The sequence below is a fragment of the Chiloscyllium plagiosum genome, chromosome 20, assembly GCF_004010195.1.
Source record: "Chiloscyllium plagiosum isolate BGI_BamShark_2017 chromosome 20, ASM401019v2, whole genome shotgun sequence".
Classification (NCBI taxonomy): Eukaryota; Metazoa; Chordata; class Chondrichthyes; order Orectolobiformes; family Hemiscylliidae; genus Chiloscyllium; species Chiloscyllium plagiosum.
Genome location: NC_057729.1, coordinates 57,160,586 through 57,173,342, shown reverse-complemented (window position 1 = coordinate 57,173,342; position 12,757 = coordinate 57,160,586). Strand labels below are relative to the sequence as shown.

The window sequence follows — 12,757 nt, the reverse complement described above, 5'->3', positions numbered from 1 at the left end:
CAGTTTCCACCAAAAAGTACAGCACCCATCGTTCAGAATGGCAAAACATAACCCTCTTCACATGCTTTATTAAAGTGCTTCAGTCTTGTGAAAAAAAAAGTGTTTTATAGTTTTCCCTCAAATTATTGTTGCACGCTTTGAAACCTTTTGGTACAGTAAAACATGCATATTACTGCATTCTGCTATTGCTCCTAAGAGTTTCACCAAGTAGCATTTTAGCTCCGCATTGTTTATCAATAAAACAGATATCTCTCTAACTGTACCTTCACTTTAATAGCAGCATTTAGATGAGGCGTTTTTCAGTGTTAATTACCATGGAAAACATTTTTAGCCAGTGAGCCAAAAATGTGTTTACACAAATTTAGACACCATACCATTGCAAAGATTATCCAACATCTCTGCTCCAACTGCATTCAATTTAAATGTCAAATATAGACAGGGAAAATGAAGTCACCTGTGATTTTTATATACTGTTTATTAAAACAGTTATACTATATATATTATATATATATCCCGTGCATGAAAACATTTTGACTGGTTTTACCTGAGTGGCCTAGTTAGGATAATATTGGAATTTCAATTAAGTCAGCTTTAAAGGTTGCTAACTGACTCACAGTTAAATTTCTCTAGTGGGCATTCTTATTAGTCTCAACCAGAAAAGCAAGAAATCTGAGCATGGGAGGGGTACATTTTTGTCACAAGCATTTGCATAGCCTGAAGAAGGAGCAATATTTAGGTCATCACACTGGTTAGCTTTGTTGACTGCTCATTTCCTCCAACATAAAAATTGAAAGAGGGGTGAAATAAAGTACAAGTAAAAGTTTAAATAAGAATAAAGTATTTCTTTCAGGGATTAGGGGAAGTACAAACAATTACAATAGTTCAATGGTGAAAATCATAGTGGATTCAACTTTTCTGCCATCATCTTTGATTTTACAGTGCAAGCTTATAGTTATGAACATTGGCAGAGATAAACACTACCAAGCCATTATGCTGGAATAACCAAGAATTTATGGTTATAGTTCTGTCTTTGGCTACATTTATCCATTTTCTGACCCCGAGACCCTGGGTTTTGAATTGGTGAATTGGGCAGACGTGTTAAACTTTGTGCCTCTCTTAAAGCTGCAACTTCACTCACACTTGAGTTCATTTACCTTCCATTACACCATGATTGTGTAAACTGGTAGTTACTAAGTGATCTACTGGTGCTTCTAATCTTGGTTGTTTCAGTCGTCTGCCAGTTTTTCCACAGAAAACACTCTCAAATTCCTTAAAGATAAAGAATATTTAAATATTTGCGATTTATTCTATCAATTGTATTTACATACACAATGTAACTTGATACTAAAAGCAATGAATTTTTAAGTCTAATTTAATATTATTGCTTTTTCCCTTGTAAATCCTGTTCATCTTTAGTGTTTGGTTGATCTACTTCAGTTGTGGAATTCCCATTCTATCGCGATGAGCCATATAGTCACTCATTAAAAGGCAGCAAGACTTAATAAGATGCTGATCTTTCAGAAAGGAGTATATTAGCCTATGCTTAAATGTTTTCTTCTTTACATAGCTCAGATTGTGACATGATCAAGACTATATTTGTTCCTTTTTCTCATGTTGTTGAGTATGGAGGCCAGGACTAGATTTTATCATTTTGAACCTTACCAATAATGAAGGGTGGCCCCACAGGTAGACTCCACTGTACGCTGGCATTCCTTTCTTAGAAATTCAGTCAAGCATTTGTCCAATAAAGGCTTCATACATATTTCTCTCACCTGGTTGAAAGCTTGTGTTGGGCAGGATGTTGATTGTGAGATAAAATGAATTGAATTGGATGCATGGAGACATGAGGATATAGAAGGTGAAAATGCCTATTACTTTCATGTTGGATTAAAATTTTCTTTTTTTTTTATGTCATTCATGGAATATCGGTGCCATTGGCTGGACCAGCATTTATTGCCCATCTCTAATTGCCCTTGAGAAAGTTGTGGTATTTTGTTGAATCACTGCAATCCATTTGATGAAGGTACACCCTCAATGCTGTCAGGTAGGAAATTCCAGGAGTTTTAACAGTATCTTCAACCACTTCTTGATACCAAATGGAGTGAATCAAATTGGCTGAAGACTGGCATGTGTAATGTTGGTGACCTCAGGAGGTGGCCAAGATGGAACACTCATTCAACACTCCTGGATAAAACCTGTTGCAACTGCTTCACCCTTATACTGATATGATGGGCTCCCCCATCTTTGACCTTCCTCCTCCAGTGAGCTGTTTAATTATGAACTATTCACGACTGGATGTGTCATAACTCCAGAGCTTACATCCGAACCATTGGTGACAGTACTGTTTAGCCCTGTCCCTTGCTCCTTATGCTGTTTAATATGTAACTAGCCCTGTTTTGAATCTTAGAAGGTTGATACCTGACTTTTAGGTATGCCTGATCGTGTCATGCCCTCCTGCACTCTTCATTGAGCCAGAATCAAATTGGTGTCAAACCGTTTGACTTTTGTCTGTCTCCAACATGATTGATAGTGTGCATTTTTGGAGTTTTTGTAGGGTTATAGTTTAAGTTGTTTAATAGTAGATTAGTAATAACTTTAACAACAACACAGAACATAAATTAAGTAAAAACTGCTGAAGCTGCATATCAGAAACAAAAACAGAAATTGCTGGGAAAAACTCAGCAGGTCTGGCAGCATTTGTGGAGACATATTAGACTTAATATTTTGGGTCAAGTGACCCTTCCTTAAGTGTTATGCAATTAATAAAGCAATTTTTCTGTTTCAGAAAAACCCTGATGTGAAGTGTTTTCTACCTGAACAGCAGCCAGTCAAAAAACTGGTTATTTTTAGAGCTCAAATAGGGATGTTATATTTTTAGGTACAGCTAGTGGAACACTATTAACGGCACACTCTTCTCACTTAGGTTGTAACAACACTGATTGTCAAGGCTCAAATATTAACTTTGGCCATGTGGTGAGGGACTGCAACTCCAAGATCCATGGAATGACAGCATATTGAGAGTCACTGGTTTTAGGAGAAAAAGGAAGTATAGTTGGAAAAAATGTAACTTACCTTTTTTAATGTATCACCATGTTTTTCCTGAATATATTTGAGAAATGCAGTGGTCCATTGTAACGTTGTGGCTTTATCAGTTTCAGAATTGCAGAATGGAACAAGATAATTCAGCTCATCACAGCAAATACGTATTCTACGCCTGCAAATGAATCACAACAATTATTATTTTGAAAAAACACTTCATCTCTTCCCCATTGTTTACTGAAGACAGTGATTTTTTGAGAGTTACTATGAGAATCATATTTTGAAACTATCATATTGATAAAAAATACTGAAGTGTTTCAGTCAGTTATGCTTTAAAAATACATTCAATGCTAAAAATCACACAACACCAGGTTATAGTTTAGATTACTTACAGTGTGGAAACAGGCCCTTCGGCCCAACAAGTCCACACCGACCCGCCGAAGCGTATACCACCCAGACCCGTACTCCTACATTTACCCCTTCACCTAACACTACGGGCAATTTAGCATGGCCAATTCACCTAACCTGCACATTTTTGGATTGTGGGAGGAAACCGGAGCACCCGGAGGAAACCCACGCAGACACGGGGAGAATGTGCAAACTCCACACAGAGAGTCGCCTGAGGCAGGAATTGAACCCGGGTCTCTGGCGCTGTGAGGCAGCAGTGCTAACCACAGTGCCACCGTGCTGCCCACAGTTAAACCTGATGCTAACAGGTTTAACTGGAAGCACCAGCTCTGAGCGCTGCTCCTTCATCAGGAAAGCTAGCGCTTCCAATTAAACCTGTTGGACTATAACCTTGTGTTGTGTGATTTTTAACTTTGTACACTCCGGTCCAACACTGGCATCTCCAAATCATTCATCAATGCATTCACTTACTTTCAATGAACTATTAATCAGAGGTATTTGTAGGTTTCTGAACAAATCTGAGCACACACAATCTTTTATTTCCTTGCTACATTGTGAATTTTCTGAAATCCCATGACTTCTTTTACTCCAATACCTATTTCTAGGTTTTCTTGTAATAATTGTTTGACTTACTATACTTATGATCCACATTTCTCCTCAATAAGTACTTTACATTTCTCTATTGAAATTCATCTGCAATTTGGTAAAAAACAAGGACTGCATTTGTCTGTCCAGTTGCCTAAAATATCTAAATCTTGCAAAGCCTTTAGCTTCATCCTCTGGTGGAAACGTATGGGTAGAATGTATGCCTTCTGCACTGCAACAATTCTATGAAGAACATCATTTGCTCAAAAACGTTAATCTCAATGTTAAATGAGACATCTATCATACTGTTATTTTTCCTACCCCATTTGAGATTCACCTGCGGTCTCTCTCCATTCGATTATGTCTCTCTCTTCGCTGGCAGTTTAGTTCCTGTTGGTTGCCATGTGTAGGGCCAGGGGGAGTTGGATGTGCTGGTTGCCATTGCCCACCTTGAGGAACATTTGAGTTTTGGTTTTCTGTCATATTAGTGAGATCACTAAGGACTTTGTGGTCTGATTCTATGCTAGTTTGCCGTGAGCGATTACGACAACGTTTGTTTGTTACCTGCTTGCGTAAAGTTTCATCTGTGTGAGTGAAAAAAAATTATGGAACATTTTGTCTTCAATACTATTCGCTTCAAATACTATTCACCAGCAAACTAATGATTATTTAAAATATAATGGAAATTATACTTATTTGTCAGTGAAAATCTAATCTTGGTTGGAAAAGTGGATGAAATTTCACATGTTTCTGGATATGGTAATAGGGTTAATTACATCAAAAGTCATTGAATGGATACTGTGCAATTACATCACCGCATTTAATCACTCCTGAGCTAACTGAACTATAATCTGGATTATTGTGAAATAAAATTGGGCACCAGTATCATTACTTGCACGAATGGGAAACTGGATATCAGGAATGATTTGCAGCATGAAGAGGATGACTAGTGGATATTAAGGGAATCAAATCTCAGGCAGTTCAGTTTACATTCCTCCATCTATGGGGGGGGGGGGGGGGGGGGGGGGGGTAAAAAAATACAACTTTGCTTCAGTGAACATTTAGTAAATAAGAAAGACTCCTTCTCCCAAAAAGGTAGCCAAGACTGCAGACTCAATGGTGCATTAATGAACTTAGATCACATGGGATTCAGGGTGAGCTTGCCAACTGGGTACAAAATTGGCTTGACGGCAAAAGACAGATGGTTATGGTGGAGGTTTGTTTTTTAGATTGAAGGCCTATGTTGCACAGCGATCGGTGATGGATCTACTTTTGTTTGTCATTTGTAAAAATGATTTAGAAGAGAATATAAAAGACATAGCCAGTAATTTTGCAGATGACACCAAAATTGATGGTATATTGGACAGGCAAGATTACAAAGAAATCATAATCAATTGCGTCAATGGGCTGAGGAGCTGCAGATGGAGTTTAATTTGCATAAGTCTGAGGCATTGCATTTTGGTAAAAGAAACAAGGACAGGACTAATTCAATTAAGAGTACATCTTGGGTAGCATTGTAGCCTAGGCGCCTAGGGGTTAGATTAGATTACATTCCCGACAGTGTGGAAACAGGCCCTTCGGCCCAATCAGTCCACACCAACCCTAAGAGTAACCCACCCAGACCCATTTCCCTCTGACTAATGCACCTAATCAACTTAGCATGGCCAATTCATCTGGCCTGCACATCTTTGTGATGGTGGGAGGAAACCGGAGCACCTAGAGGAAACCCATGCAGACATAGAGAGAATGTGACACTTCACACAATCAAATCAGTCGCCCGAGGCTGGAATCGAACCTGGGACCTTGGTGCTGTGAGGCAGCAGTGCTAACCAATGAGCCACCGTGTCGCCCCATGTCCAGTTCTGGTCGTGCTGCTATAGGAAGGATATAATTAAGCTAGAGTGGGTTTCGAAAGGATTTACCAGGCTGTTGCTGGGAATGGAGGGTTTGAGTTATAAGGAGAGGCTAGGCAGGCTGGGACTTTTTTCACTGGAGCATATGAGATTGAGGGATGATCTTATAAAGGTGTATAAAATCTTGAGGGTTATAGGTAAGGTGAATTGCAGTTGCTGTTTCCTTAGGGTTGGGGATTTCAATATTCGTGGACATATTTTCAAGGTGAGAGGAGAACAATTTAAAGACAAGGGGCAACTTTTTTTATACACAGAGCGCTTTGTAATGGAATGAACTCCCAAAAGAAGTGGTGGATGCTGTACAGTTACAATGTTTAAAATACATTTGGATAAGTACATGAATGAGAAATGTTTGGAAGGATTGGGGCAAGAGCTGGCAGTACAGACTAGTTTAATTTGGGATAATGGTCAGCATGGACTGGTTGAACCGCAGGGTCTATTTCCGTGCTATATGACTCTATGAGTAGACTTTTTCACCATGAGAAGTGAATAGAAGGCTGAATATAATTAATGCAACTTGTCTTGCTTTCCTTGCCATGGCAGGATTTTTAAAACTCGCTGCACCTGGACTGATTGTGAAATTAGCACCATTCACATCTGCAGATCTTAACAGGGCAACTTGGCAATGCCTTCACAGATTGAGTTACTCCATCTGTACAAGGACACTTGCAGCTATGATGTTGCATTGAAGTGACACTCCCAATGACAGCAATAGTTTTATATGGCATTTAATTTTACATTTCCCCTTGCCATGCCGCAACATTATTTTAATTGGTCACTTTTTTTTTTATGGGCATAGCAAGTTGGAATGACAGAAAAGGCAATTCATGTACCACCTCCACTTCAAAAGACATCAAAAGAGGCAAAACTTGGGAGTCATAGATTTATTTAGTATGGTAACAGATCCTTCGGTCCAACCAGTTCACGCCGACCATGCTTCCAAACTAAAACTAGTCTCATCTGCCTGCACTTAGCTCATATCCCTGCAAACTTTTCCTATTTAGGAACTTATCCAGAGGTCTTTTAAATGTTGTAAATGTACTTGTATCAACCACCTTCTTTCCATACACAAATCACTCTACATGTGAAAAATTGCTCTTCATGTCCTTATTAAATCTTTCTCCTCTCACCTTAAGAATATGACCCATAGTTTTGAACTCTCCCACCAGAGGAAAAAGACCCTGGTCATTCACCTTATCTATGCCCCTCATGATTTTATAAACCTCAATAAGGTTATCCCTCAACCTCCTACACTCCAGTGAAAAAAAAGTCAGTGAAAGATCGCTTTTAAATGATGCAAATCTAATTTGTCACCATATAGAAAAGTATGAACATATATATTTTCCTATGATGGGAAACCTACACTTAAAGTTCGAAATAATGTTGAATATTTTTCCTGCTGGCATACAGTGCTTCTTACAGTTATTGATAGTTGCAAGGTTTGAGAAGGTTTGTAGGTCAGGTTGAGGTTTAGGGTGTTGGTTTGCTGCTGAGCTGTAGGTTTGATATCCAGACGTTTCATTACGTGGCTAGGTAACATCATCAGTGGCGACCTCCAAGTGAAGCAAAGCTGTTGCCTCCTGCTTTCTATTTATATCTTTCTCCTGGATGGGGTTCCTAGGGTTTGTGGTGATGTCATTTCCTGTCCGTTTTCTGAGGGGTTGATAGATGCCATCTATGTGTTTGTTTATGGCGTTGTGGTTGGAGTGCCAGGCCTCTAGGAATTCTCTGGCATGTCTTTGCTTAGCCTGTCCCAGGATAGATGTGTTGTCCCAGTCGAATTGGTGGTTTTTTTCGTCAGTGTGTAGGGCCACGAGGGAGAAAGGGTTGTGTCTTTTTCAAAGTTTGAGAGAAGATTTGTAGCTCGGGTCCTCATTGTTGTGGTTCTGTTCGCCAAGCTGGGAATTTGTGTTGCAGACGTTTCGTCTCCTGTCTAGGTGACATCCTCAGTGCTTGGGAGCCTCCTGTGAAGCGCTTCTGTGATCTTTCCTCCGGCATTTGTAGTGGTTTGAATCTGCCGCTTCCGGTTGTCACTTGCAGCTGTCTGCTGCAGTGGTCGGTATATTGGGTCCAGGTCAATGTGCTTATTGATTGAATCTATGGATGAGTGCCATGCCTCTAGGAATTCCCTGGCTGTTCTTTGTTTGGCTTGTCCTATAATAGTAGTGTTATCCCAGTCGAATTCATGTTGCTTATCATCTGCGTATGTGACAATCATGAAGCTAGTGGACCTGTGCCTCACCACCCACTTCACCTCCAACAACATAATCTACAAACAAATCAACGGCACACCCATGGTTTCTCCGCTATCAGGATTCATAGCAGAAGCGGTAATGCAAAGACTAAACAAACAGCCCTACCAACCATCAAACCTAAAATCTGGGTCCGCTACGTAGATGACACCTTTGTCATCACAAAATGAAACAAGATAGAAGAGATATTTAACATCATCAACAACACCCTCACAGGCATAAAGTTACAAAGGAGGAAGAAACTGACAACAAACTTGCATTCCTGGATGTCACAGTCGAAAGAAAGGACAACGGAGAACTACAAACCTGTTTATACAGAAAACCGACAAACACTGACCAAATACTTAACTACACCAGCAACCATCCCAACACACACACCAAACAAAGTTGTATCAGAACACTATTCCAAGGAACCACCACACACCGCAGCACAGACGAACTTCGGAAAACAGAGGAGAACCACCTATACAACGTATTCGAGAAGAACGGATACTCAAAAAAATACAGTCCGCAGATTCCTCAAGAACAAACCACAAAAAGCAGACCAAACACAGCCAGAAACCCTAACCACCTTACCATACATCAAAGAAGTTTCAGAAATGACAGCCAGACTACTAAGACCCTTCGGAATCCTAGTAGCACACAAACCCACCAACACTCTCAAACAAAAACTAACAAACTTAAAAGACTCACTACAACCCATGATCAAAACCAACGTCATCTACAAAATTCCATGCAAGGACTGCCACAAAACACTACGTCGGACAAACAGGAAGAAAGTTAGCCACCAGGATACACGAACACCAGTTAGCCACAAAAAGACACGACCCTCTCTCCCTCGTAGTCCTACACACGGATGAAAAAACCCACCAATTCGACTGGGACAACACATCTATCCTGGGACAGGCTAAGCAAAGACATGCCAAAGAATTCCTAGAGGCCTGGCACTCCAACCACAATGCCATAAACAAACACATAGATCTAGATGGCATCTATCAACTCCTCAGAAAACGGACAGGAAATGACATCACCACAAACCCCAGGAACCCCATCCAGGAGAAAGATATAAATAGAAAGCAGGAGACAACAGCTTTGCTTCACTTGGAGGTCACCACTGATGATGTTACCTAGCCAGGTAATGAAACATCTGGATATCAAACCTACAGCTCAGTGAGCAAACCTACACCCTAGTTATTGATAGTAAAATTAGTTGTTAAGGAATACTAGGACCCTTGCCTTTTATCAGTCAAAACAGAGATTATAAAATTAGGGAGATTATGTTGGAGCTGTACAGAACTTTGGTTAGATCCACAGCTGAAGTACTGTTTGCAGTTCTAGTCTCTGCCCTATAGCAAAGATGCGATCGCATTGTAGGGGGTACAGAGGAGTTTCACCAGGATGTTATCTGGGATGGAAGACTTTAGTTATGAAGACAGGCTGGATAAGCTTGGGTTGTTTTCTTTGAAACAGATAATGTTGAGAGGGGACCTGATACAGATGTATAAGAGTATGAGGGACATAGACAAGACAAAGTAAGCCGATTCCCTCTGGCGCAGGGTTAGTAACAAAGGGACACAATTTTAAGGCAAAAGGCATACCTTTTAGAGAGGATTTGAGAAAAAAAGAATTCATCCAGAGGATGCTGAGTGTCTGGAATGCACTGACTGAGAGGGTAGTTAAGGTAGGTAACCTCAAACCTTTAAAAAGCACTTGGGTGAGCAAGTACTTGAAATTTGGTAATATTCAAGGCTATGGACCTTGTGCTGGAAAATGGGACTAATGCAGTTAATGTAGCTTTGGTGGTACAGTTTTGAAGGGCTGAAGGCCTCTTCCATACTGTGTGGTTCTATGAAAATGTCTCTCATTCTGAACGGATTTGTTGTAGAAGCTACATTGATAACCTCAATAAAATTCTGTAACATGCCAAAGAAAACTAGGATCCTTAGCTACAAGAGACATTAGCCCAACATAAACAATCATCCTAATGCTTGCATAGTGTGTAATACCCTATCACAGTTGAATTTACTAATAAAAAAAAGAATCCCAATGCCACTTTTCCTGCTTATAATGCTGAGAAATAATTGTTCAAGCTTCAATGTGACCCCACAGGGAACAAAGGTATTAAACATTTTATTTTTGCAAATAGTAAAATTTCTTTACGAATAGGAAATATTTAGTTTAGCTAGTTAATTAACTCCTGCTGTTGCAGAAACTTTCATATTTCATTGGCAAAAAATTGCCTTGGTTTGATGTGTAATTTTGCTTAAATTGGCTAAGTACTGTAAATACAGATTAAACTTTAATATTGCATGTATGGAAAGGAGAGTAGCTAAAGTAAATGTTGGTCTCCAAAACACAGACAGGAGAAATTGTCATGAAGAATAAGAACTTGGCAGAGATCCTAAAATATTGAGAGTTAGAAAGCACAAATTACACACTAAAAAGGGGCACACAAAGGCACTAAAAAGTGAGGAACCTAAAGGTAATATGAAGAGACAAAAAGAATTGGAGAAATGTAAGGAACTAAAGTCTGAAACAATTGAGACCCTGATGGTCTACATCATAAGGTCTAAAAGAGGTGGCTACAGATATTCTGGAGGAAACCCCTCCATCCCAGAACTGTCCCAGCAGACTGTAAAATAGCTAAAGTAACTTCACTATTCAGAAAGTTGGAAAAAAGGGAGAGACCAATTGGTTTGAAATCAGTAATTGGGAAAATACTGGAAGCCATTCTTAAGAACTTTTAACAATGCACTAATCATTATTGACTTTATTTAGTCATACAAAGTTTTACAAAAGGGAAACTATGTTTGACAAATACATTAGAAATTCGAGGATGTAACAAGAGGGATTAATAAAAGGGGCACTAGTAGATCTGATTATACTTCGATTTCTAAAAGCATACAATAAGATACATCACACACAAGATTAACATTCAAGATCAGAGCTCATGAGTTGCGGTTATATATTAGCATGAATTGAGCTGTTTATAGCAAAGATAGGATATGAAGACAAATGGGCAATTCAAATTCGCAGGTAATGACCATTGGCATTAGATTACTTACATTGTGGAAACAGGCCCTTCGGCCCAACAAGTCCACACCGACCCTCCGAAGAGCAACCCACCCAGACCCATTCCCCTACAACTAACACGATGGGCAATTTAGCATGGCCAATTCACCTAACCTGCACATTTTTGGACTGTGGGAGGAAACCAGAGCACCCGGAGGAAACCCACGCAAACATCAGTGGCAAGGCCTCAACTATTTGTAATAAGTATCAAAGATTTAAGACAAACAGACCAAGGATATTTATGCTCGAGACCAAGTATTTATATTTGATGATGATACAGTGCTGGGTGGGGATCTAAGCTGTGACAAAAGACAGAGAGAGATTGCAAAGAGTTGTAGAAAAGTTCAATGGTCGGGTGATGAAACGTCAGGTGGAGCATAGACTAGGAAAATGTCAGTTTCTTCACTTTGATTGTAAGAATGGAAAGCGATTTTTTTTTAAAAAGGGCATAAAATTTGTAAAAGGTGATGTTTAGAGATACTCGTAAAAAGAATATATATATTTTGACGTTTTCAAAGAATGAAGGCAGAGTGGTTAATGTTGTCTATGTGGACTTCTGTAAGGCAATGTTCTGTACAGTAGACTGGTTAGCAAGGTTAGATCACATGGAATAGAGGGAAAACTAGCTATACTGATAAAAAATTGGCTTTTAGGGTAGGAGACAGAGGGTGGTGGTGGACGGGTTGCCTCTCAGACTAGAGGCCTGTGATCAGTGTTGTGCTGCAAGGATCAGTGTTCAGTACACTGCTTTTTGACATTTATATAATTGATTTGGATGCGAGCACTGGAGTATGATTAGTAAGTGCAGATGATACCAAAATTGGGGGTGTCGTGGACAGCGAAGAAGGTTACCTCAGAGTGCAACTGGACCTTGATCAGATGGGTGAACGGGCTGAGTAGTGGCAGATGTAACTTAATTTAGTTAAATATGCTGCATATTGGTAGGGCAAATATAGGCAGGTCTTATACACTTAATGGTAGGGTTCAGCTGAATGTTCGAGGAGAAAGTGAGTTCTGCAGATGCTGGAGATCAGAGCTGAAAATGTGTTGCTGGAACAGCGCAGCAGGTCAGGCAACATCCAGGGAACAGGAGAATCGACGTTTCGGGCATGGGCTTATGCCCGAAACGTCGATTCTCCTGTTCCCTGGATGCTTCCCGACATGCTGCGCTGTTCCAGCAACACATTTTCAGCTGAATGTTGCCGAAAAAAAGAGACCTTCGGGTGCACGTTCACAGCTTCTTGAAAGTGGAGTCAGAGGTAGATAGGATAGTAAAGAAGGCACTGAGGAGAGGATTTGGGAGATCATGTTCTGCGTGGCCACACCATCGGTTAGACCACTTTTAGAATACTGTGTTCAATTCTGGTCTCCCTGCTATAAGAAAGATGCCGTCAAACTTGAAAGGGTTCAGAAAAGATTTACAAGGATGTTGCCAGGATTGAAGGGTTTGAACTACAGGGAGAGGCTGAATAGGCTGGGGTTATTTTC

The 12,757-nt window shown here is 40.0% G+C and overlaps 1 protein-coding gene across 4 annotated transcripts in view; it reads right to left on the bottom strand.

Moving 5' to 3' along the window:
* Positions 1-701: 701 nt before the first annotated feature.
* LOC122560313 (transcription factor-like 5 protein) overlaps positions 702-12,757 on the bottom strand; it is a 39,764-nt gene continuing 27,708 nt past the window's right edge. For 3 of the 4 annotated variants that reach the window (XM_043710895.1, XM_043710896.1, XM_043710897.1), the window contains exons 4-6: positions 4,370-4,616; positions 3,073-3,214; positions 702-1,269 (exon numbers count right to left, since the gene is read on the bottom strand). In XM_043710895.1, the coding sequence (XP_043566830.1) occupies positions 1,147-1,269; positions 3,073-3,214; positions 4,370-4,616 (512 nt within the window). In that variant the 3' untranslated portion in view covers positions 702-1,146. Of the gene's footprint in view, positions 1,270-3,072; positions 3,215-4,353; positions 4,617-12,757 lie in introns of those variants that run through there. The other variant, XM_043710898.1, reaches the window with a different exon arrangement.